Genomic DNA, 26,708 nt, shown 5'->3' with positions numbered 1-26,708 from the left:
AGCCGCCGCCTCCGCCCGCCTGTCTGCCGGCTCGCGGCGGCTCTAGGCTCCGGGATGCAGCGCGGCCGACCCCCGCTCGCTGCACGCGGCCCTGGGGCCTCCTTCTCTGAGCCGCCGCCGCCGCGACTTTTTTTTTTTAAACCCGGCCCGCCCTGGACGGCCGCCGCCTCTCCCCTGGATCGCCGGCTCGGGCGTCCGCCGCTCGGCCTGGCCCAGTCCGGCGGCGGATCGCTGCTGCAGCGGCCGCCGCTTTCTATTTTTTCCCCCTTTTTTTTCCTCCTTTACTTGAGCTGCGCGCGCGCGGTGGCGGCGGCAGCGCGAGCCCGGGGCAGACGCGCGCGAGGGGAGGGCAGCCCCCGGGGAGCGCGCGCAGTCTCCGATGGCGGGCGGGCGCGCGCCGGCCTGGGTCTCGGCGGGCGCGGGGTCACCGCCACAGCCTCCGGAGCCGCCCGGCCGTCCGAGTAGAACGCGGGCCGGGATGGAACGCCCGGGGTCCCGCAGGAGGGACTGTGGTCGCCGGGGACGAGTCAGGCTGTGGGATTTAGAGACAGTAAAGTAGGTCGGAGGGGAGGGGTGAATGGGGGGAGAGAGAAGAGCGCGCACGCGCGCTCCCGGCGCTCGGGCTGAAGTGCGCGAAGGCAGAGATCCGCAGCGCATGCGCACGCCTGGGCGGGGTCGGGGCGCGCACGTAGGGCCGGGCGGAGCCAACGTGGGGCACGTACTCCCTTCCCGGGGGAGAAGGAGAAGGCAGGGCAGGTCCTTTCCAGCTGGCCCAGAACGCAAGTCCCAAGAGAAGAGGACACAGGGCTTTGTGCAGACGCTCACGGCAGCTGTCTGGGCTCCCCACGTCGCTCAGCAAAACAAACGTTTCCCTTCAGACTTAGGCTTTGTGATCACGTATTTTATTAGACTTAGAAAGGAAAAGATCATCAGTAGTCCCTCAAATTAAAAAAAGTACAAAAACTACATACAAAATGTTAGGTCAGACGACTAAACTTTCCCGACTCAGGGCCAAGTTCTGCAAAGGAGAAAGAAAAGGGTGTGAGCTTAGGAGGACTGGAGGAGAGGGGCCAGGAAGGGTCTTAAAGCCATGAAAGGGTGTTCACTCACCTTCTTAAGCCTCCGCTCCCGTGAGGCCTGGGACTCTGTCTCAGAATAAGGGGGAGGTGCTGGAGGGTAGTAGACCTCCTCTTCCTCCCTGTAAGGTCTCCTCTCTGCTGGCACCTTTTTCCTCAAGGCCTCTTCCAGAAGTTGCCCATCATATTGGGGGTCCCTGGACCTGGAACCATCGTCCCGAGGGTCCCGGGAGCGGTGGTGGCGGGACCTAGGGTCAGCATGAGGGCGGTCTCTAGACCTGAAGTCATCGTAGTGGGGATCCTGGGAGTGTGGAAAGCCCCTTGGATCGTCTTGATCGTAGAGGTCATCACGGCTGCGGCTCCGTGGGGGTGCATAAGCTCGACCTCTCCTCCCACTACTTGGGGGGGACCTCCCCGATTCAACAGAGCCAGGCCGCGTGAGGTCATCCAAGGCATCCACAGAGCGGGCCCGGGGCCGCCCAGCCCCCCAGCCACTCCTGGATCGCTCGGTGAGGGGCTCTTGCTCCCACCTCTTAGGACTTGGTGGGGAGTGGTGACCCCATTCCTCATCCCGGATAGGGGTGAGGGCAGGGCCCCGGGAAGGCCGGGATCTCCAGTCGTCCTCATGGAGGGAGGTGACTTCACTCATGGCTGTAGGAAAAGGAAGTGTTACTAACTGCTGGAGGTCAGGTCTTAATGCCAGGAGCTCAGGGGTCCAGCAGTGTCATGACTTGGCTCATAGATGATATGCAGGGTCCTATACACTTCTCACTGTAGCCATGGTAGGGAAGGAAGGACTATGTCCGGGATTTGCTGCAATTCTGCCTGAGACAGGTTTATCAGGGAGACATGCTTCCCCTTTCCCTCTCAGTAATCTCCCCTACTCACCCCGTTCAAGACGGCCATTGGGGGGGCCCGGCCGAGAAGGGTCAAAGTTAGCCAGCTCTTTCTCCATGTAGTACAGGACCCGCATGGAGTCATCCTGCTGGCTGGCCTGAATCCTGTAGCCACTACGGACTTCTAGGGACAGGAGATGGAGGGGATCAGTTCAGGTGCTGACCTAGCCTGTCCCCTACAGGTATGTCCAAATTCGTAACAATTGGTTCTTACCAGAGGTCACACTGCTATCTGTGTCACGTAGCAGCGGTACCTGGGAGCTGTGGCCACCTACTGAGGGAGACTGGCTGTGAGTGGCTGCCCACCTAGAGCAAAGCCTTGCATTCCCAGCCCCCTCCCCTCTTCCTTCCAGCCCCACACCCCTTAGTGCGCAAATGCCCAGCCTACCGCTGCTCCAGACTCCCACAAGCCTCACCTGAGCTATTCCTGTCGAAGTCTCCAGAGTAACCATTGTAGACAGGGCCCATGGGAATCATGGCTGCTGGGGGTGGGGTCTTGGCAGGGGACAGGTAAGCATAGGTGCTGGGGGCGTAGATGCTTGGGACGCCTGAGGTGGCTGCTTTGCCGGCAGCATACACTGGGAGGAGACACACAGTTTGAGAAGGTAGCCAGAAGCCTTGCTGCCCTTCCCTGTGATAGAAGGTTGGGAAGGATGTTACTAGACTTTTCTCCCCAGTCCCCCAGCCATGGAGCTTCCTAGGCATGTGGTTGGTTTTCTGCAGGTACATCTTCGTTGAGTCCACACCTGTGTGACTGCTCAGAGCTTTTAAGGATGTGTGCACACTAGCAGCCTGTGGCCCCAATCTGCCATCCCAATATGTTTTGTTTGACAGTGATGGTTCAGCAACATTTGTACATAAAATTCCAACTTTCTTGTCACCTTACCAGAAGATGTGGCCACCCTGGGCCTGCGTTCTTATGGAGCAACAGGAGGCAAAGATGCCCTTTAAATAAACCCCATATGCTAGACCCCAGGCTGAATTAAGTATTCCCATTGGTGAGCCCCTTCTCAAGCCTGCTGGGTCCTCCCCCGTGGGGTCTTCCATACCGAGACACCGTGGGGGGTCAATCTGAGGCAGGAGCATGGGGGCTCAGAGTTCACTTGCCTCAGCTGAGCAGCAAAGTGTTTCCAACTCAACGGCGCACCCACTCCTAGGTACTCCTCCCCGGCCCCACCCCCTCCTGGTCCTAGGCTTGACAGCTCAAGGGCAAATCCTCCTCTCTGTCTTTCCCCCAGGCAAGAGGCTGGGTTCTGGTAGCTGCACTTGCAGCAAAGCCACTGGGCTAAGCAAGTCACTTCCTCCCTGGGCCTCCAACAGGAAAATGGGTGGGGGTGGGGAGCGGGGACAGGCTCAGAAAGATCCCTTCACCTCTGATTCCCCCCCAGGAGAAGCCCCTCAGTAGCTCAGGTGATGCTGTTTTATAATTAGGCAGATGACCCAGCAGGGCTGTGGCTGCAGAAAAGTAACAGGAACTCTGGCAAGTTAATGCGGCTTGGGTTTTGCGTAATGGATTCAGAGGGAGGGAATTTGCAGTCTTAGCCCCAGCCCCAGCCTTAATTAGTGAGGGTAACAGCAAATCTGGTTGCAGCCCTCGGTTCCTCCACCACCTGAACCAGCTCTCAACTAAAACTGACAGGAGTGAGGGGATTTTTTTTCAGGGGAGCCATATTTGAAGAATCAGGTTGCCCACCACGGAGCTGCAGCCTATGCTGGCACTCACAGTCTTCCCTTAATGCTCATGGCACCCCATGAGGTCAGGACCTTACAGAGAAGGAAACAGGTTCAGAGAGAGAACACTGCTTGTCTGAGGTCACCCAGTGTGAGTGGCAGGGCTCTGATTTGCACCCTGGCCCTCTGTCATTACCGATGTTGACAGCAGCAAGGTCCAATGGCTAGTGGACGTGAAACACTTTCTGTAGGCCAAGCACTGCACTAAATTCTCGACACACCAGTTCCCCAGACTCACCCTGTACAGAGGGCTCTGCCACAGCCCCATTTTACAGAAAAGGAGACTGAGGGCTTCCAAGCTGGTAAGGCGGCAAGCAGGCCTCAAAACCTCAACCTGCCCAAGTTGGCAACAATCGCATATGACTCCACTGTTAACACAGCTTGGACTGTGGTTGCCCTAAAGGAGTTATGGCACATATGTGTAAGCTTTAAAGTACACAAACATACATCTCTCTGGAGTACATGGGTCATTCTTTACACAGCCTGTTCATTACTGGCCTAGAAATGGGCAGGTGCCATGAGAGGATCTGGTCTATCCCTCTTTTGGTCTCACCGTTCTAGGGCTCCTCTCATGTAAAGTTATTGGTTTCTAGCTGTCGACGTCATCTGTTCATCAACCAAAGATCAGTGAATTTGGCGACGATGAAGGAAAAGGTGAAAGTGTTGAACTTACTAAGGGGTAGTAGAGGAGTATGCTTCCATGGGCAGCATTGAATGCAAGAGACTAGATATCAGATCGATATAGATATCAGATATGTCTGCATATAAGAACGTGGCCAACATAAACTTCCATATCAAAGTTGATGAATATAGACGCAAAAAACTTCACAACGACTGCGTGCACAGGTACTGGTATACCAGAGGGTGCCTGAGCAGGGCCAATGCGGCGCTGGGAGGAGGAGACTCACTTTATTCCTTTAGCCCCTCTCCTGTTTGGTTTGCTTCCCTCCCCCTTCAGCTCTGGTCCCACTTCCATTCCCAACCCTCCAGGTGCCACTCATGTGCTAGATATGTCTTTAAACATAGTGTCCATGTAAAAGCCAAGTGCTTGTGCGGGTGTGGGTTTTTTAAATTTGCTTAAGTTATGTGGTACTGTCAACCTTGTTTGGTTTCTTACCTTTTTTCACTTAAGATTTTGTGTTTAAAGGGAGCTTTACTTTCTAGTGAATGCGTTGTATTATTTGAATTTTTTTTCCCACCATGTGTATAGACTATACTTTCAAAAAGAAAAATCAAATGAAGATTAAAAATAAATGAAAAGTTGAGAATCAGCTGGTCCTTCTTGGCCCCCTTTCTCCCAAATCGCTCACCTCATAACCTCCAGACCAGTGGCTCCTCCTCCCTTGAACCCAGGTAGGACGCCAAGTGAGGGTGGTCACGCGAGGGCACTTCCGAGCCTCTGGGCAGCAGCACTTCTCTGGGCAGCAGGGGCACCTGACGTAACAGCAGCAGGTGGGGGGCAGCACTGACACCAGCAGATGCCCAGCAGGAGGAAGGACGAGGAAGACAGCCAGGCAGACAACCAACCACGAACAGCCAGTCTGCAGAGAGGAGAGAGAACAGGCCTGAGCCAGGAGGCCTGGCCGGGAGCCGGGACACGGACACGGCGGGGCGGGGCAGTGCAGACATGGCCAGGGCAAAGCTGTTTGCAAAGCTTGGTAGGAAGAGCCGTAGCCCTTGGTGGATTCTCCGTGCCGGAGGCTGGGGTGCAGCAGCAGAAGGATGCACACCACTCTACAACCCAGGCCAGTCCCAAAGTTAGGGAACTCGCCCTGGGCTCATGGGGCAAGGCAGAAAACAAGAGGTGACCTGGCCAGAGGAAGACAGGCTGTAGCCTCAGAGGGGAGAGGAGAGAGCCAGCTGCCCAGATCCCAAACCCCAGAAGAGCACTATAAGCACCAGTCACAGGAGCCTCCTGCCTACACTCCAGGCCCATCGTCAGCCATCCCAGCCCACCCCAAAGCCCAGAACCAGGCCACTAGATGCCAGAGTCGGAATCAGGCGAGGTTAGTGGGGGTCTACAGCGAGCAGTGTTTAGGGTGGAGAATACTTAGAAGCGTAAGTGTTGTGTGGGGGACTCCACCCCCGTACCTTCCATGGGCCCCGCCTGAAAACCAGGTAAGAGCTCAGCCACCCCCGAGGTCCTGCCTGGAGGGACAAAAGAGAGACAGATTATGCTGGCAGGGCCAGCCCAGGCCACCCCGCCCCTGAAGCCCAGCTCCAGGCTCATCTGGGTGAAGGTGTGCCCTGAAGCAGAGGACAGGTTGGTAGCCTAGAAGGGTCCCACATGTGGTTCCTGCCCTCCACCCCCTTCCTTCCCTCATGTGGGTGCTGTTTTCCAGAAGGCTTCCATCATATAATTCAACCTCTCTCGTGCCCCGGGGTTTGTTGCCCAAAAGGGTTGTAGTACATCTCCCATGGGTTCTGAAGGTGCAACCTCAGTTTGGGCACTCCATCTTTTTCACATGCACACGTCCTCTTGCCCCAAAGGGTGGCATCTTGTGATAGGGACAGTCCTATGCTATCAGGCATAGTAGGTACAATGTCTTAGGGCCCATGAAAGTTTTAATTTTACTTTAAAATCCGAAGAAAAAATATCCCAAATAGATAATTGTCTTTATAGCAAAGCAATCATAAATTACAATTTTTTTATTACAGAGGAAGAGGCCCCTGAAGGCAGAAGTGCCTCCAGCCCCTACAAGTTACAGAGTGGCCCTAGCTCTTTGGCCCTCAAGGGTCCCATGTTGGTCCATGCATTCTATCCTGTCCACAAGTTTCACGGCCCAGCCAGTGCCTTCCCTCAAGTGCCACAGCTGCTCTGTGCCCACAAGCATATCACAGGGGCATCCACACACCCAGCTCCCTGCCAACAAACCTGTATCCAAAGCTCCTGCGCTCCAAGCCACATGCCCCCACAAGGGGATTCCAACATCCAAACCAGCGGTTCTCAAAGTGTGGTCATGTCCCCAAAGCCAAAACTATTTCATGATCACACTAGGCCAATATGTGCCCTTTTCACTCTCATTCTATCATGGGTGTACAGTGGAGTTTTCCAGAGGCTTTGTGACATGTGGTGACATCACTGATCTGACGGTAATGGACTGTGTACTTGTGTACCTTGCTTTAAAAATTTTCTGCTTTCAATTTCTAAGACATTAAGCAACTATAGATATAACCCACAAAAACATGAACAAAAACTCTTTGAGATCTTCAGTAAGTTTTCAGAGTGTAAGCAGGTCCTGAGACTGTATTTTGAGAACTGCTAATGCAGACTGTGTATTTTACCAAAGGACACAGAGGTTCTCTGGGTCACTGATGCATGCATTTTGTTGCCCACGCATGAATTCTGTTGCGTGGCCTGAGTGCCCTGGAGCATGCTCCCATCATGTGTGCTCATTCACACACGTGTTTCCTTGCATCATGCATATAATGATGACAATGTATAGCCTGGCAGCGTCTCACATACGGCACATACCACGCGAGCCTGTATGTGGAGGCTGAGAACAGGGCATCTGGCTAATGGCAGCATCCCTTACATACCTGGTAAGGGGCGGGGGAGCTCATGGCCAGACTGGGCTGCTAGTAACTACCCTACCCTGGCCCTGGGCATCTGGAGGGCCTCGTCTGAGAGAAGCACTCACTGTATAAGCCACACAATGCCATCCCAGCAGGGCAGCAAGGTGCCTGTCTTTGGCAAGGGCCTCCGGGGTCAGATGTGGCCCTGGACATGGGACAGAAGGTGGGTCCAGCTTCCTCTCAATTTATACACCATCAACCCTCCTCCCTCCCTGTCAATCAACTCTGACCATTTCTGTACTTTTCCATACTCTCCATTCATAGTTTGGCTCTGGCTTATTTGAAATGTTGAGTGGGGGGGAGTGTCTCTGCCTAGGGTGCAGGGCACAGGTACGCCCAAGTGACTGGTGGTGCCGTGAAGGGAGAGCAAAGCAGGCGACAGAGCCCAGAGAGTGAGCTGGAGGGCGGAGGGAGACACAGAAATGGTAGAAGAGGCCCCCCTTACCCTCCCATTCCCAGGCCCCCAGGGCCCAGCCCCCTTACCCAAGACGATGAGCTCTGCGTAGGCCTCGTTGTTCCCCTGGAGGTCCTGTGCTGAGACCACGGAGCAGTAATACACACCACTGTCCCCCCAAGCTGTCTGGTCAAAGGTCAGGTCAGCATCTGTATCAGGAGAGTGTGAGGCCACCATGGGGGAGGCCAGAGGCCCCATGCATGGGGACATCAGGGAAGGGGCAAGGGAGAAAGGGCAGCAGATGTACAAAATGACAACAAAATATTCATACCCAGGCCGTGATTCCTCTTAGGCTCCGTATTAAACACTTAACCTGAGGATATTTCAAGAAGTCTGTGAGGTGGGCAGTGTTATTTTCCTGGTTTACAGAGGAGAAGACCTGACCCGCCCAAAGTTATCTAGCTCATTAGTGGTGGAGCTGGGACGGTCTGACTCCAGAGCCAGCACTTCAGAATTATAACCATGCTCTTTACCATCTCTTAAAGCGCAAGTTACCTCCCCCTACATGAAGCACGTAGGCCCACCAGGGAGCCTGGTGTAGGCCCAAGGGTGTGGGTCCAGGGTAAGGAGATGCCCAGGCATGAGAAAGAGTGGGTGTGTGCGTTGGGGGGGCCAATTAGACCATCCCAGTTCCCCAGTGCCGTCAGCCCCCCCAGTCCAGGTCAGGCCCAGGGCTTGGGGACGCTCAGGTGTGAAGCAGCCCTGGGGCAAGGAGCCTATTAATTACACCAGTAATGAAAGTCTTTCAGCACATCCGGTTTCCTCTCTACTCCTCAGGCCCTCATTGGTTAAATCCCTACAGCCATCCACCAGTAGGGGCCAGGGTGGGACCCAGTGGGCAACTCCACCTGAGGCCACAGAGGAGAGGAGGCAGGAGTATCCCCACAGCCATCCGGCCACTTTCCTCCCGGCTTCTCTGGCACTTTGGCCCCTGCTGACCTGCCTACCACCTTGCCCCATGTGTCCGCTGCCCTTCTCCATGTCAGCTGAGGGCAGTAACTGTGTGTGCCCCAGCCTGCAGCACCTGGCATCCACCAGGGCGTCAGCCAATTACCAAAGGAATGAAAGAACCCAAGCCACTCTCCTTCGGAAGACCTCACATCCATACAAAAACCCTCCTTTCGACGTCTCTCGGCCACTCCAAATGCCTTACCCTGGCCCTTGGCATGAGCTGGCCACCAGTTACCACACCGGCCTCATCCCCACCGTTCTCCTTCACTCACTGGACTCCGGACACACCGGCTTCATCACTGCGCCCCGTCGTGCTGGGCCCACACCTGCCTCGGCTTCTGCTTGTGCTGGTACCTCTGCCTGCGTCCTCAGACCATCTCTGGGCTGGTTCCATCCTGCTCATACAGCTCCCCACCCCACTGTGGAGCTGTACCAGCCAGCTCAGGGGCTGAGCACCCCGGTCCCATCCCCAGGAGAATGTGGGCTGCACGCAAGCAGAACCTGGTCTATCTCGGTCACTGCTGAGACCCCAGTGCCTGACACAGGGCCTGGCCAGGACCTGAAAATGAGCCCCTTCCCTCCTCATGCTGACCTCGCACTAAGCATCTGTTGTCTCTTCCAGCGCTCTGGGCTCATACTCTATGCAAATGGGCCCTTGACACAGTCACTCAATATTCAACACGTAATTACCGAAAGCACCCTGTGTTCCAGGCAGTGTCTGAGGTACGAGGTATACTCCAGAATAACAATTCTCCGTGGACACTGGGCTTCTCCCATACCTTTTCAGAGGATCCTAGAGGTCAAAGTTACTTACACAATAATACTAAGATGTTATTTGCCTTTTTCACTTAATCTCTGAATGTCCTATGGAATTTTCCAGAGGCTATAGGACATGTGCTATCACAATATATTGAATGCACTAGCAGCTCTGACAATCCCGCTTCTACTCTGCCAGACTTCAAGGAGATGTGCAAAAATATAAAGCAATGACACATCTTTCATTAAAGTTTTTTTGGGTTTGTTTGGGAAAATACGGTAGTATTTTCATAAAAAGTATGTTATCTATATTAACCTATAAGGAGTCTATCACTGTCATTTTAAATATTTTTTAAACTTCTCTCAGTTGGCTAGATATAAAAACAAAGCTCTTTGAGGACCTCAGTAATTAAGAGTGTAGACCTAAGACCCTAAGACCAACAGTGACAACCACTGCTATAGAGAGCAGATATAATCCCCGACCTTATAGAGCTCAGACCTTAACTTAGAAAGAGAGACAAGTAAAAAATGTAAATATAAGGCATATCAGATGGTAGTAAGCAGTATAGAGAAAACCAATCAGGGAAGACGGACAGAAAGTGCCAGTGTGGCGGTGAAGGTTGTGCAAGTAGGATGACCTTAAGAGCAGATACGAAGGAGTAGAGGACATGACTCCACTCTGTGGTCGTGCATCTAGCCACTAGTTATTGAGTTCTACGTGCTGGGTCCCTTTGCCTGTATTCTGTCATCGAATCCTCATAAAACTCTGACCTACATTCTCCCAAATGCTTCAGACTATCCAGAACACCACCATTTTCCCACCTTATCTTTCAACCACACTCTGACCACACCTCTCCAAAAACCAGAGCTCAAGGGCAGGTCCCTGACCCGCTCTGAAGGCGTGGACAGGAACCCCCACCGCAGCAAAAGTTCATGGGCCAGGAGTTGAAAACTGGGCTCCTGTGGCTCAGATCCGGAACTCAATGCGTTTTCTTTGGCCTGCATGATGTTTCTAAAACCCGTGAAAAATATGGCTTGCTGGCTTCTTTTGATCAATTCAAAGTCCTGGGCCCACCTCCTTCCTGCAAGGCACGTCCTGTCCCCGGTCTGTTCTACATCTGATCCTGACACACTGGCCTGGGCATTGCTCTAATTGTTTTAGGTGCAGGGAGAAGATGCCGGGTCTCCGACTGGGAACAAAAGCTGGGTCTCCTCCACACCTCTGGGCCTCTGGTTCCTTACCTGCATACAGCAGAGGCTGCCTTCATGATCTTGGGGGTTTTGTGGGCTCTCTGGTCCAGTGTTACTGAGTGGGGGGGGGGGACACATGGACTCCAAGCAACATGAGGTAGAAACAGGGCTCCTATCCAAGTGCCCCACACATCACCCATAGCAGAGAGAAAGGTAAGGGGGAGTTGGGACCTACCTGCGTCGAGGACACAGAGGATGAACCCCCGTTATATGTTGTTTGCGCAGGACTTTCACTTAAAACCCAATGGCTGGTGACCCTAGGAACAGCACAGGGAGTCCACATTTCTCCATCCTCAAAGCTGAAACGGAGGAAGCTCCCATGGCTACTGGGCTTCCTGAGAGGACGTACACACAATGGATGCTTACAAATCACAGCCTGTATCAAACACGGACCCAGGTCAAGGCAGCTTGAAAGACTTGGGCCTGTGAGGCCTTTGGAGGATGAAGACTCTGCCCCAGGTAGAGCCCGAGGGTTGCTCTGGAGTTTTGGACTCAGCAAAAGCACTATTACAGCCAGCCTTCAAGAGCACTCTCAGTACTTGGGCTCTCCTTACAGGGCTGCTGGACAGTCACGCCTGGTCCTGGCTGGAGAGGTCCCTGGGATATAGGCGAGGAGGCCTGGACAGGTTGAACCCCCAAGACGTTCTCCATCAAGAACAGCAGAATGCTTTGGACTGAGCTGCCTATGGAAATTCAGGACAAGTAGGTCTGGTTCCTCCCCAAAACAGGACTGACAGGCTGGGTCCCTGGAACCTTGCCTTTCGCTCATGGTTTAAACAGTGAGGGAAGGAGTGTGCCCCATGGCCTGGTCTCGTGGGGTCTGCAAAGGGACACCCCCTTCACTCTTCTGTCCCCATGCCTAAGATTAAAACCCTAATCTTGTTTAGGACAGTAAAGTATAAATCCATTAAGTGGGTGAGCCTTCACTTCTCATCCATCACCTTCCTCTCTGCTCTCTAGATTCTTTGCCCAGTCCCAGTACCTCCTCAGATTACATTTGCAGAGATCTTAAGACATGTGCTCGAGTCACTCCATAAAGCACATCACCCAGGTCTGCCTTATTGTAGCACTCAGTACTCTCTGATAGTCTTACTCTTTCTTTATCTGCACGTTTACTGCCTACCTCACCCCACCAGCATGTCACCAGCATGAGGGCAGGGACATCGACTGTTCTGATCACCACGCCATCCCCACCACCTACAACAGCACCTGGCACTTAGTAGTTGCTCGATAAATACCAACTGAATGGATGTATGAATGAATGACTTCTCCACTACCCCTTACTTAGTCCCAACAGGCACTTCCTATCAGCAGGCAGCATTAAGGTTAAGGTCAAAGGCTCTCAGGGCTATCTGGGTTCAAATCCTAGCTCCAGCTCTTTACTAGCTGTGTACCCTATGAGCTACCTAACTTCTCTTTGCCTCAGTTGTCAAGTGCAAAATGTGGCCATGACGACCCAATGGGAGCATGTGTGTGAAGTGCCTGGCATGTCGTAGACTTTCTCCATTAAAATCTCTCGGCCCTTCAGTTCACTCGTTACCTCCTCTGTGAGAGCTTTGCTGACGACCCTGGGCAAGCAAAGGGGTTAACTACTTGGAGACTAGTCCCAAAGTGGCTGACTAGAATCCCAGTTCTTACGCTGTTGACCTGTGGCAAGTCACTTTGCCTCTGGGCTTCAGTAAAATAACAGCAGCAGAATCCACTCACACAATTACTGCGTGGTCTAAATGAGTTAATCCACGTAAACATGGATTAGAGCCTGGCACATAGGAGGCCATTTATAAGTTGTTACTTACATAAATTTCACTTGCTATTGCCGGTACTATTAGTATTATAAAACCTTTTCCTCTCTTTCCATTACCCACTTGTCTTTATCTCCAAGCACATGATAGTATGGGCTGTGTTTATCTTATTTGTTTCTCACATTGGAATGTGAGCTCCACAAGGGAAGGGATTTGATAATTTTGTTTACTTCTGTATTTCCAGGGCCTCAAACAGCGCCTGGCATATGTTAGGTGCTCAATAAATCTCCATTGTTACATAAAGGAATGGGTGGAAGGATAGAAGGAAGGATCCTGCTTTTGTCAATCCTTTCAGATACAAGCACTGATGAGCTTGAGGTGGGCACTCCAGGTTGTGCACAAGGGAGCCAGCTCAAGCCTGTCCCTGTCCCCAGGCCTTCTCCCTTGCCCCACCCAACATACTTCCTGTTATGGTGATCCTCCGGCCCTGGTAGTAGTCTCCCAGCGTAACGGCATTGCCTTGCTTGGTGGCCACAAACCCTGACAGTGCGCACGCTGTCCTGGCACTCCACGTAGGGGTTGTAGCCTGGTTACCAGCCGCCAGCTGGGCATTGAGCTGATTCTCGACACTGGCTGGGGAAAAGGTGTCAGCGATGCGGTCCCGGCAGAAAGATTTGTACTTCCAGATCCGATGGGTGCCGTGGGGTCGTGGTCAACTGGTAGGTGCAGGGTAGGTTCACAGGCTGGAGAGGATCACCACGTTGTAGGGGTCTGACACAGTCACCTGGATGGCGCTGGCAGGGACTGAGGGCAAGAGGAGAGTCGCAGGGACTGCTATGAGCTCTGGGAAGTGCGTCAGCAGAAATGAGCAACATCACTTGTCACCACTTGACACTTAACAAGTGTATATGGTTTTACAGAGCGCCTGGCAACCATTGTTCCTTAATCCCCACAACTGGTGAGGCAGCTCAGATAATCATGCCCATTTTATAGACCCATGGGGCTCAAGTGGCAGGTGCAAGGTCAGATGGCCGGATTTCTTGGAACATCCTCTCCATCCCTCTTCTCAGAGTGTGTCCTTTGAACCACCACAGTCCCCTTTGCCTTTGGCCATTCTCACAGAAAGGGCTTATTCTGTGGTCTGTACAGGCAAGCCCGAATGACCGCCACAAAGTACTGGAGGTCCCACTTCAAAAACCACCACCAACGTTCCAAGTTTACCCTGGTTTTGTGAATTTTGGGGGGGGGGGGAGTGTAAATTTTGGAGTTGTTTTGACTGAATGCTTTGCCACGGAGTAGCTAAAGCCCCCGTAATGTCTCCATCAGCCTCCCACCTCACCCTACCCAAAGCCATCTCAAATGAATACGCAGAAAGTCCTTGCAGAAAGACAAAATTCCCCTCATGCCCTCACCCAAAACAAACATCCGATCCAGTGAAGCTTGCCCGCAGATATGGTTTCAAACCAAGTCCAAAAGTCCATCCCACCAGACCTTACACACAGATACTTCGGAGCCTGAGGTACATGGGTGGGGAGTCCCCCAATCCCGCACCCACCGGAGGCCTGGGCGCTGTTTCTTGATCATTACATCTAGGAAGCGTCTGATCCAGCCCTCGAGTGCCCGTCCCCCGTTACCCCCCAAAACTTAGAAATTTCGGCTTGCGCCCAAGTCCCCATCCCGGCCTTCCCAATGTTCGGGTGGTCCTTCACCCCAGGCCTACAAAGAGTCCCATTCTCCTTGCCCGCTCCAGTGTTCGCGGTCCCGGAGTTCACTTCCTGCTATCTCTGAACAAGGGCGGGGGAAGCGCTGCCTACATGAATGCAGGAATTCCCCTCACTCTGGCACACAAGGGATCTCCCGAGACCCTGGGGATCGGGAGGTCCTCGTCTCTGCGCTTCCCCTCCCCAGCTCTCCTGCCTCCTAGTCGGTGTAGAACTCCATCCATCCCCCTTCTTATAGTGCCCTCCCGCCCTTCCACAGCACCAGGGCCCAGCCCGCTCTGAGTACCTGTGCAGAAGGTGCCGAGAAAGAGCACACGTAGACAACCGCGCCCCAACTCCGGGTGGCCGGGTAGAAGCCCAGTCCGAGGAGAGCCCCAGGGCCATTGGCGCCAGCGCGGCCATCTGGGTTCGTCCGGTACGCGCGTCCCCTCCCCGGGTACCCAGAGGGTAGGGGGCGCGGCGCGCACCAAGGCTGGGAGGGGTGCACGCTCCTCCCTTCCCGCTTCCGTTTCTTGTCCCTATTCCAAGCCCACCCTGCCCAGTTCTAGAATTCTAATGAGCGGAAACAACAGGGATGAAGAATGCTTCCAGCTTCAGGGAGAAAGTTGTTTGATTTACTTTGGTTCTCTCAGTCACTCCACCCCCTGGGCGCTTGGGAATGGATTGGCCCAGGTACACAGGGTGCGAACGGAGGGCTGGGCAGGGGGTGGGCGGTGGAAGGGGTTCCTCCGCCTCCCCGCCCGGAAGTGGGTTGACCCAGGTGCGCTCCGGCCCCTAGGGTTGGAACCAAGTGACCAGCCCGCCGGGAGGGCGCCTGCAGACCTGGGATCCCGTCCCGGCTCGTCCTGCTCGAGCCGAGACGAGTAGAGTGTGACTCACGAGGACCGAGACTCAACTGGCATGATTCACCTGTTGAGGGGGCGGGTCCCGGCGCACACCTGTTCCCTGTCACCCCTCTCCCTGGCCCGCGATGGACCCGCCTAGGTAGCAACAGGCAGGGCGGGCGAGTCTAAACGAGCTTGGGGTAGGGAGACGCTTGTCTATAGCGCCTGCTTTTTCCACTAGACTTGGGGACCCTCACATCCCAGTGAATCGAGGCTCTGCGGACCTCTTGTGTCTTTCACTTAGATGACTTGAAGAACCAAGTGAAGTTCCCAGAAGGAAAGCTCTGCCCCTTAGGGACGCCTGAGGGGAATCAGGCCCAGGAAAAGTTGGAATTCTACTTCGGAAGTTTCCTCCGTCTCCCCCCATTCCCATCTCGTGTTTGGCCTCGGGGCATCACTAGTCCCAGGTCTGCCCTCCGGAAACTGGCTCTTAAAGGGGCCGAGCGGAGGCTCGGGACTAAGGACGGGTTTTGCTTAAGCTTCCCAAGGACTGTACTACCTGCGACCTAGAGCAAGGCGGGGCTAGGCCACCAGAATGCCCGGGTGCAGCGCGGATCTGCTGCCCCCTGATGGCGGCTAGGAGAAGCGCGTGCTGGGAAACACGAGGCGCTTCCTCTGAGGAGACTCCTAGGAGGTCGCAAACTGGCCACTAGCTGGCCGGTTTGGTAAGCAGGGATGTTTTATTGGACCGGATCTTGTTATAACTCAAGTAGGATAAGGTACCTGTGTTCAAAATCTTCCTGTGGCTCTCCTTTCCAGCAGAAACCAAAATACTCTTGCTCCCTCTCTGACCTAACCGCCTCTTAATCACGCTGGCATCCTGTTCTGTAATGGGCCTTTCACACTCTCCCTTCAGGCCTATTACACTTACTACTACCTGTAGCAGAATGTCCTTACCCAGGTGGCCACATGATCCTCCACTTCCTTTAGTGCTTTACTCAAAGATCACCTTTGCAGTGACACCTTCCCTGGCTACCTTTTAAAAAAAGTTCAACATTCCTCCCCAACTTTCACATTCACTTCTTGAAAACAATATTTTTTATATGGCAAAATATACATACGAGGTCTGTCAATTAAGTTCGCGAACTTTTAGCAACGATGTTTGCTAACCTTTTATTTTTGACATCAGAGGGATTACGAACTTGTACCAACTGGACAAACAGCTAACCAAGTTTACTATTTGGAAGTGCTGAAAAGGCTGCATGAAGAAATTAGATGACCTGAACTTTTCACCAACAATTCATGGCTCTTGCATCACGACAAAGCACCAGCTCACATGGCGCTGTCTTTGAGGAAGTTTTTAGCCAGTAAACAAATAATTGTATTGGAACACCTTTCCTACTCACCTGATTGGCCTGCAATGACTTCTTTCTTTACCCGAATGTCGTGAGAGCCTGAAAGGGCAGTCACCACATTTCAGTCTCTTCCTGAAAGTCAAGGGGACATTAACCCCTCTGCAGGGCCCTACATCCCTGCATGGTACTCGTGACATGAGTGGGGAACAAAGTCCCGACACACAGGTTTAGATAGAGTGAGTAACACAGCTTTATTTGGGAACCAGTGTCCCTCCAAAGGCCAATGCTCCGGTAAACACCATAGGTCATACAAGATAAAATAGAATTTAGTAATGAACCAAGTCCCAGAGTCAATCAAGGTGGAGAAACGTCCCTGCTCTGGGAGAGACGACTGGGCCCCCCCATGAGTCTGAGGCAAGCTGGTCTTGTAAGAAAGAACTTCGGAGAGTTCTGGAGTATCTCAGCTTGCACCTTGCGGAGGGTCGTAGCCAGAGCGCCCAGTGGGACTACTCACTGCACTGCTCTTGAGCTGTGCTTTTATCGTCTTTTTTTTGTACTTGTTTACTTCTTAGGTGATAACCAGAAGTTGTTTTGGTGAACGTGTTTACCACTCAATTTTGTTATGCTAAGTTTTACACATAAATATAAACATGTTTACTTTCATGTATATACATAAACATGTTTACTTTCACTTCACTCTTACCAGTTTCACACCTACTAGTAAACAACTTGTTTTGCAAACCTCAATCCAACAACAACCTTGTTTATAGTATATTTTATATGCTCTATACACCCAAGATAAAGGAAATATTAAAAGGAAGATCTTTTGATGACATTCAAGACATCAAGGGTAATACAACAACAGCTCTGATGGCCATTCCAGAAAAAGAGTTCCAAAATTGTTTTGAAGGGTGGACCAGGCGTTGGCAGTGGTGTATAGTTTCCCCAGGGGCGTACTTCGAAGGTGACCATAGTGATATTCAGCAATGAGATATGTAGTACTTTTTCTAGGATGAGTTTGCAAATGTAATTGTCTGATCTCGTACTGTAATATGTATCCTTTTAGCCATTTGTAAGTGTGCAGTTCAGCTTTAATTACATCACAATGTTGTGTACTCATCACTGTCTAAAACCTAATCTTTTTCATCATCCCCAATACAAACTCTGTGCCGATTGAACAATAACCCCACTCCCACCTGTCCCCAGTGCCTGGTTACCTCTATTCTTTCTCTGTCAAATTGACCATTTTAGGTGCCCATTGAGGACCCAGGCTGCCTCCATATCCTGGCCATTGTAAATAATGCTGCAATGAACATACGGATGCACATGTCCCCTTGAAGTAGCATTTGGGTTTCTTTAGGTAAATACCTTGAAGTGGGATTACCGGGATTATAAGTGGCATCATATAATATTTATGTTTCTGTGTCTGCCTTATTCACTAAGCAAAATATTCTCAAGACCCATCCATGTTGTAGTATATATCACAAAATTTCATTCCTTTTTGTGGCTGAATAGTGTTTCACTGTATGTATATACCACATTTGTGTATCCATTTATCTGTTGTTAGACACTTGGGTTGTTTCCACCTTTCAGTTATTGTAAATAATAGTGCTGCTCTAAACGTTGCTGTACAGATATCTGCTTTTTAAAAGATTTTTATTAAAATATGGCTAACATACAACATTAAATTAGATTCAGGTGTACACCATAGTTATTCAATATTTATGTACCTAAAGAAGTGATCACCATGGTAAGTCCAGCAACCATCTGACACCTACCACATTATCACAATATTATTAATTATATTCTCCATGCTGTACATCACATCCCCGAGACTTATTTGTTTTATATCTGGAAATTAGGACCTCTTATTCCCCTTCAAGTTCCCCCCCCTTTTAAAACTTTTAATTACAGTTGACATTCAATATTATTTTGTATTTCAGCTATACAGCATAGTGGTTAGACATTTATATAATTTAAGAAATGATCACCCTCACTAGTCTAGTACCCACCTGGCACTATACAAAGTTATTACCATATTATTGACTATATTCCCTATGCTTTGCTTTACATCCCCATGACAATTTGTAACTATCAGTTTGTGCTTCTTAATCCCTTCACCTTTTCACCCTGCCCCCAACCCCCACCTATCCATCACCCCAACAGCTCTAGTACCCAGCTGCACCATACATAGTTATTACAATATTATTGACTATATTCTTTATTCTATACCCTACATCCCAATGATTACTGCATAACAATCAATTTGTATTACTTAATCCCATCCCCTTTTTCACTCATCCGCAACCCCCTTACCATCTGGCTACCATCAAAATATTTTCTGTATCTATGAGTTCGTTACTGTTTTATTTGTTTATTTTGTTCTTTAGATTCCACATAGAAGTAAAATCATATTGCATTGCTCTTTCTCTGTCTGACGCTCCACTCAGCACAGGACGTTCTATGTCTATTTATGCGCTGTAGGTGGCAAGATCACACTCTCTTCCCTGGCCGAGCAATATTTCATTGTATATATGTACCACCTCATTTTTATCCATTCATCCCATTGACAGACACCCAGGCTGCCTCCACATCCTGGCCATTGTAAATAATGCTGCAATGAACATGTCCCCTTGAAGTAGCATTTGGGTTTCTTTAGGTAAATACCTTGAAGTGGGATTACCGGGTCCTTCTTTGTCTCTTGTCTTTGTTTTAAAGTCTGTTTTGTCTGGTATAAGTATTGCTACCACAGCTTCTTTTTCTTTCTTTCTTTCTTTTTTTAAATTTCCATTTTCATGAAATATCTTCTTCCATCCCTTTACCTTCTGTCTGTGTGTGTCTTTCAATCTGAAGTGAGTCTTTTGTAGGCAGCATATGTAAGGGTCTTGTTTTCTTATCCATTCAGACCTCCTATGTCTTTTGAGTGGGGCATTTAATCCATTTGCATTTTAAATAATTGTTGATAGATATGTAGCTATTGCTATTTTATTATTCATACTTTGAATTTTTTTCCATCTTAAAGAAGTCCCTCTGACATTCCTTGTAATACAGGTTTGGTGGTGATGAACTCCTTTAGCTTTTTCTTGTCTGGGAAGCTCTTTATCTGTCCTTTGATTTTAAATGATAGCCTTTAAGGGTAGAGTAGTCTCAGTTGTAGATCCTTGCTTTTCACCACTTTGAATATTTCCTGCCAATCCCTTCTGGCCTGCAAAGTTTCTTTCTTTCTTTCTTTTTTTTTTTTTAAGATTTTATTGGGGAAGGGGAACAGTGTGTATCTCCAGGACTTTTTTCCTAGTCAAGTTGTTGTCCTTTTAATCTTAGTTGTGGAGGGTGCCGTTCAGCTTCAAGTTGTTGTCCTTTCAGTCTTAGTTGTGGAGGGTGCAGCTCAGCTCCAGCGTAGCTCCAGGTCCAGTTGCTGTTGTTAGATGCAGGGGGTGCAGCCCACCATCCCTTGCAGGAGTCGAACCGGCAACCTTGTGGTTGAGAGGATGTGCTCCAACCAACTGAGCCATCCGGGAGCTCAGCGGCAGCTCAGCTCAAGGTGCCTGTTCAATCTTAGTTGCAGGGGGTGGAGCCCACCATCCCTTGCGAGACTTGAGGAGTTGAACTGGCCACATTGTGGTTGAGCGTCCACTGGCCCATGTGGGAATCGAACCGGCAGCCTTCGAAGTTACGAGCACGGGAGCTCCAACCACCTGAGCCACTGGGTCGCCCGGCCTGCAAAGTTTCTGTTGAGAAATCAGCTGACATCTAATGGGAGCTCCCTTTTAAGTTACTAATTGCCTTTCTCTTCCTGCTTTTAGGATTCTCTCTTTGACTTTAACCTTTGTCATTCTAATTATAATGTGTCTTGGTGTGAGCCTGTTTGGATTCATCTTGTTTGGGATTCTCTGCACTTCTTGAACTTGTATGTCTATTTCCTTCTCCAGGTTAGAAAAGTTTTCAGTCATTATTTCTTCAAGTAAGTTCTCAATCCCTTGATTTCTCTCTTCTCCTTCTGGTAACCTTATGAGGTGAATGTTACTACACTTAAGGTTGTCCCAGAGGTCTCTTAAAGTATCCTCATTTTTAAATTCTTTTTTTCTTTTTGCTATGCCGATTGGGTGTTTTCTACTACTTTGTCTTCCAAATCACTGATTCAGTCTTCTGCTTCACGTAGTCTGCTGGTGATTCCTTCTAGTGCATTCTGCATTTCAGTTATTGTATTCTTCACTTCTAACTGGTTCTTTTTTATGGTTTCTCTGTCCTTTCTTTTATGCTTGCTATCTCTTTGTTGAAATTTTCACGAAGTTCCTTGAGCATCCTTCTAACCATTGTTTTGAATTCTGATCTGGTAGGTTGCTTGCCTCCATTTTGTTTAGTTATTTTTGTAAATTTTTCTCCTGTTCTTTCATTTGGGATGTATTTCTTTGTTCCTCATTTTGGCTGCCTCTCTGTTTGTTTCTATGTATTATTAGGTACATCAGCTACATCCCCCAGTCTCGGCCAGGTGACCTACGTAGTAGGTGCCCTGTGGGACCCTGTAGAACAGTCTCCATAGTCACCTGCACCAGGTGCTCCAGGATTGTCCCTTGTGTGGTTTGTGTGTGCCTCCTCTTATAGTTGAGCCTTAGTTACTATTGACATGTCAGTGGGTGGGATTGACCCTCTGGCTAGTTGGCTGTGGGGTTTGGCCACATCCACAGCTTACAGGCTGCTGTTCGAGGGGCTTACCCTACTGAGAAGGACTTGCCCCAGTGGGCTTTGGTGCCTACTGAAACTGCCCTTTGGGTGTGCCACTTGTGGGGCTAGTTGGGTGGTGCTCTGCTGTGGTCTGAAGCCAACCTCCAAGTATGTTCATTCTGGTGCCTCTTGTGAGAGGCTCTGGTGCAGGCCCAGGTCACCCACTGCCTGTGACCAGTCAGGGACTACCTGGTAGGGGCTACAAAGCTATCCATGGTTGTTCGCTGCCTGTGCTAATCCTGGAGGTGCATGGGAGAGGCCAGGCTGTGAACTGAGGACATCTGCCACCAGTACCAGGCCTGGGGTAGCTCCACAAAATACCAGGACACTTCGAGGCCTGCTGCCACCTGCGAGCTCCCTTAGGTTAAAGCTGATAAAGCATTGTGAGGTATGCATGTTGGGTGAGGCAGGGTCTCAGGGAGTCACTAGAATGGGAAGAGTTGTGCTGACCAGCTTAATGTAAATTCTGGTTTGGTGCTAGTGCTGAGCTGAAGCTACTCAGCAAAAGTCTCAGAGCACACCAAGGCTGGTCACCACCTGCCTGGGGTCTGTTGGACTCCAATAGTTTTCCAAGAAAGAGTGAAATGGGGGCAGGGCTGGCTGCTCTTGGAGAGTGTACCTTCATCATTGGGGGAATTGGGTGGGGTGAGGTCTCAGTGAGTCAGTGGGGCAGAGCTGTGAATCTCACCAGACCAATCAGATTCAGATTTGGCTGTAAGTGTAGTGGGAGGGCTCAACACAGGAAAGATGGTGCCAGCCTGCCGGCTGCATGGGAGAAGAATCTTTCACAGGGAAAATGCTGACTGTCCCCCCAGCCCTCGCTGTGAAGCCACACAACTCAGTTTGCCGCCGGTATGTCTCCGACACCCCTTGAGTTACTGTCCCTCCACTGGAGCCCAAGGTGAGTGCCTGGAGGTAAGAGTCTGTGCACAGGCCCTTTAAGAGGAAGCGTGGGTTTCCACAGCCTTCCATCCGACCTGGATGGTTGGAATCCCCATTGCTTTTTACAGCCTGAGGTGGCTCCTCAGGCTTTTGAGGTGGCTCCTCTACCCAGCACCAGTACTCTGGGTTGGGGAGGCCAATATGGGAGGCTGGGGTCCCTCACTCCTCTGGAGGGAACCTCTGCAGCCGAGATATCCCTCCCAGTTCTCAACCACCACACAAAGGTTTGGAGTTAGCCAGTTCCATGTCTTACCCCTCCTACCAGTCTCAACATGGCTTCTTTATATCCTTAGTTATAAAACTTCTGTTCAGCCAGACTTCAGATGGTTCTCCAGGTTGATTGTTCCATAATTTAGTTGTAATTTTAATGTGTTCATGGAAGGAAGCAGGCACAGTGTTCATCTACTCCACCATCTTGGATCTTGGGATCTAGATATCTGCTTTCAATTCTTTTGGATTATACCTAGCAGTGGAATTTCTAGATCCTATGGTAGTTCTATTTTTAATCCTGAGGAACTGCCAAACTGTTTTTCACATTGCTACATCTTTGACATTACATTACAGCAATGAAGGAGAGTTCCAAGCTTTCCACATCCTCACCAACACTTGTCATTTCCTGTTTTCTTGATTACAGACATCCCAGTGTGTGTGAAGTAGCATCATGTGAAGATTTATTTCTGGATTCTCTATTTTATTCCATTGGCCTATATATCTGCTCTTTAATGTAGGCATAAATTTCTCTCTTAGCACTGCTTCTGCTACATCCCACAAGTTTTGGTATATTGTATTTCCATTTTCATTTGTCTCCAAGTATTTTTTAATTTCCCTTGTGATTTCTTCTTTGACCTATTGATTGTTTAACAGAGTGTTGTTTAATTTATACACATAATTGTAAACTTTCCAGTTTTTCATCTGTTATTGTTTTCTAAATTAATCCCATTGTGTTTAGAGAAAATACTTGGTATGATAGCTATCTTTTAAAATCTATTAAGACTTAATTGGTGGCCTAACATATGGTATATCCTGGAAAATGTTCAATGTGCACTTATATTTCATCATTGTCTGGAGTGTTCTGTATATGTCTGTTAGATATAGTTGGTTTATTGTGCTGTTCAAGTTCTCTATTTCATTACTTATAATCGATCTGTTTGTTTCATTAGTGAAAGTGGGATATTTAAGTCTAACTATTTTTGTAGAGATACTCTACAAGTATTTCTCCCTGCAATTCTGTCCACATTTGCTTCATATTTGCTCACCTATTTTTAAACTCCTCTAGTGAATTTTTCATTTCAGTAATTGTATTTTTCAGCTCCAGAATTTCTTTTTTTAATACTTTCTACCTCTTTATTGATATTCTCATTGTGTTCATAGATCATTTTCCTGTCCTCCTCCATGTCTTTGTTAGCTCTTTGAGCACTTGATGACAGTTGTTTAATTCTATATCTAGTATGTCTGCCACCTGGACTTCATTAGTGATGGGTTTTTATTTTCCCATAGTTTCCTGTTTTTTCATGCCTTGTGATTTTGTTGTTGTTGTGGTTGAAAATGAACATTTGACACTTACAATTCCGTGTTAACTATGCGAATCATATTTTCCCCTTCCCCCAGGGTTTGATGGAGATGTTTGTTTGTTGGTTGGTTGGTTGGTTGGATAGTTGGTTTGTTGTAGGTGTCTCTGTGCTGGGGACCAGCCTGAGGAGAAATCTTAAGGTATCTCAGATCTTTTCTGAGGGTGACTCTTTCCTTGGGCTTGTGCAATGACTTTCTAAATTCCCCTGTATGATGTATCAGTTGTTTTTTTAATTTAAATTTATTTTTTTATTTTAGTTCCAGGTATATCAGTTATTTTTGAATGCCCTAATCCCTAAACATCTGGCTCCCAAAAGGGGAAGTAGGGGAGATAATCCAGAGGCTTTCCCTTTAAATCTCCTGGAAGTTGCTTCAGCCAGTTGGGGTTGAAACAATGGTGGCCCACTTCTGTGTCTGCACCTCTGTGATCAGAAGCAGTAGTCTGCAGTCAGGACTGATATTTAGAGGACAAGGTCCTCATTGCCCATCCTCCAATAATAACACTGGCTGAACACTTTATATACAGCATCTCATCAAAATCCTCAGAAGAGACCTGTGTGGCCAATACCATTAAAATCCCTATTTTTAAAATGAAGAAATTGAGGTTCACAGAGAGAAAGCCATTTGACCAGGCCAACTTTGCAGGAGAATTGCGGTTATTCAAATAAGCAGCCTCTGGTAGCTGGGAGCTGACCTGACACTAATAACTGGGTATTAATGTTGCTAGAAGGTGGCCTAGAACTCACAGCTAGATCATGGTATTCTTCTGTTGAAAATAAACAATTTCACAGAACACCAACATCACATAAGGCCTCTCTGTAACAGTAATGAACCAAGAGAAAAACAAGACCACTCTATAATCATGTCTGAACACAGACAGAAATAGAAGCATTATCCAAGCCACAAAATACCAAATATCCCCTTCTCTCAGCTACTATGAGTGACTGCTGCTTTAGCTTCACTGCATTCTTCTCATTTTAAAGATAATACAGGAGCCAGCCTGGTGGCTCAGGTGGTTGGAGCTCCATGCTCCTAACTCCGAAGGCTTCAGTTCGATTCCCCCATGGGCCAGTGGGCTCTCAACCACAACGTTGCCTGTTCAACTCCTCGAATCCCGCAAGGGATGCAACTAAGATTGAACACGGCACCTTGAACTGAGGTGCCGCTGAGCTCCTGGATGGCTCAATTGGTTGGAGCGCGTCCTCTCAACCACAAGGTTGCCGGTTGGACTCCTGCAAGGGATGGTGGACTGCACCCCTTGCAACTAGCAACGGCAACTGGACCTGGAGCTGAGCTGCGCCCTCCACAACTAAGACTGAAAGGACAACAACTTGACTTGGAAAAAAGTCCTGGAAGTACACACTGTTCCCCAATAAAATCCTGTTCCCTTCCCCAATAAAAAATCTTAAAAAAAAAAAAAGATAATACAGAATTACTCCCACTTCCTGACAGTACCCAATCCAAAGCAAATCCCAACTTTCTTGAACCTTCCCTAAATCACATAACACAAGCCCAAATTCTATAAGCCTTTCCTAACACCCTTTTTTACGGAGACATTGCAACATTCCCCATGGTTGCATCTTCCTCAGTCAATAAACCCAACTTTGTTCAACCGCAGGTGCATACTTGGTGGCCTTTGGCTGAAGTGCATTGATACATGTCAAACATGTTCCCACCTCAAGGCCTTTGCACGTGCTGTCTGCTTAGTCCAGACCTTGCTTCTTCTGGAATCTGTATGGCTCATCTTATGTGGGTCTGCTCAAATGTCAATTCTTCAGAGAGGCCTTCTCTCCTCACTCCCTTTAACTAGTCTCTGTATTGATAGGATTGCCATAACAAATAACACAGGCTGGGTGGCTTAAACAACGGAAATTTATTTCTTCACAGTCCAAAGGCTAGGAGTACAAGATCAAGTTGCTGGCAGGGTTGGTGTCCTTCTAAGGCCTCTCTGCTTGGCTTGCTGATGGCCATCTTCTCTCTGTGTCCTCACGCAGTTGTCCCCGTCTGTGTTGTCTGTGTCCTAATCTCATTTTTATAAGAACACCAATCATACTGGATTTGGGCCCACCAAAATTTTAACTTAATTACTTCATTTTAACTTAATTACCTCCTTAAGGCTCTATCTCCAAATAAGTCTAAGGTACTAGGGTTAGGGCTTCAACATATGAATTTTGGGGGACACAATTCAACCCACAAAAGTCTCGATCCCCATCTCTTTCACACCACTCTCCACCCCTTCAAAGCAGTTATCTGCTGTTTTTTCAGTCACTTACTTGTTTACTATCTGTTTTCCCTCAAGGCAAAGACAATATTGCTCAGCAAATATTCCAATGTGCTTCTGTACATTTCCCAGCCCCTCCTGCAGTTAGGTAGGGCTATGTGATTAATTCTAGTCAATGGCCTGCAATCGTAAGGAATGTAACTCCGTCCCAGGCCAAAGCATTTAATCGTCACTATCCTCCCTTCTCTTGCCGTAGCAGATAATGTTGTTGCTGATGGTACAGTCTTCATAATCCATGGCATTTGAAGGGACTCTGTGGAGTAGGTCTCTCCACCAACCCACATTGGACATGTAGCACAAGCAAAAAGAAAATTGTGTTAAGCCACTGAGATTGCAGAATTCTTTTGTTACACAGCATAACCTAACTTATACTGATTAAAACATCCCCACTAGAATGTAAGCTCCATGAGGACAGGGACTTAGCAAGTGAGTAAGAAATAATTATTTGTGGAGTACATGAATATGCCAGGCACAAGAAGTCCCCCTGCTGAGTCCAAATTATTCTAATAAAAGGTGGATCAAGAGATGAAACTGATCCCAGAGTCTGGGACTGAAACCTTGGCCACATTCTCATTATCCTAACCACTGTCTTATTCCAAACCCAGACTGTGCCAAGAATGTGACATGAATAATCTCTTGAAAGCTTTATAACCACCATAGTTTGTGAGGGAGAGTTCTAATGTCCATATTTGACAGATGGGGGAACCGAGGCTTAGAAGTTTGAGCACTTGCCTAAGGTCATGCAGTGCCCGTCATAATCCTGGAATGAGTAGTTTTTACCATCTGTGGATACTGTGGAAGACATGGTTGGTTACACCAAATAAGTATTCTCTTCTACGTCTTTCATGCATACACAGCCCT

The 26,708-nt window shown here is 49.2% G+C and overlaps 1 protein-coding gene across 1 annotated transcript; it reads right to left on the bottom strand.

Moving 5' to 3' along the window:
* Positions 1-884: 884 nt before the first annotated feature.
* LSR (lipolysis stimulated lipoprotein receptor) lies at positions 885-17,305 on the bottom strand. Its single transcript, XM_033129234.1, is given in 20 exon segments — positions 885-1,018; positions 1,111-1,727; positions 1,965-2,096; positions 2,187-2,246; positions 2,389-2,550; positions 5,091-5,159; positions 5,162-5,198; positions 5,200-5,226; positions 5,228-5,244; positions 5,795-5,851; positions 7,763-7,882; positions 12,896-12,968; positions 12,970-13,025; positions 13,028-13,122; positions 13,124-13,181; positions 13,184-13,237; positions 14,441-14,467; positions 14,470-14,652; positions 14,655-14,706; positions 17,291-17,305. Coding segments are annotated over 20 exon segments (1,947 nt in total). The 3' UTR covers positions 885-982.
* Between the last annotated feature and the right edge of the window lie 9,403 nt (positions 17,306-26,708).

The sequence above is a fragment of the Rhinolophus ferrumequinum genome, chromosome 15 (assembly GCF_004115265.2).
Source record: "Rhinolophus ferrumequinum isolate MPI-CBG mRhiFer1 chromosome 15, mRhiFer1_v1.p, whole genome shotgun sequence".
NCBI lineage: Eukaryota > Metazoa > Chordata > Mammalia > Chiroptera > Rhinolophidae > Rhinolophus > Rhinolophus ferrumequinum.
The sequence above is the reverse complement of the archived record's forward strand: the minus strand, read 5'-3'. Positions and strand labels throughout refer to the sequence as shown.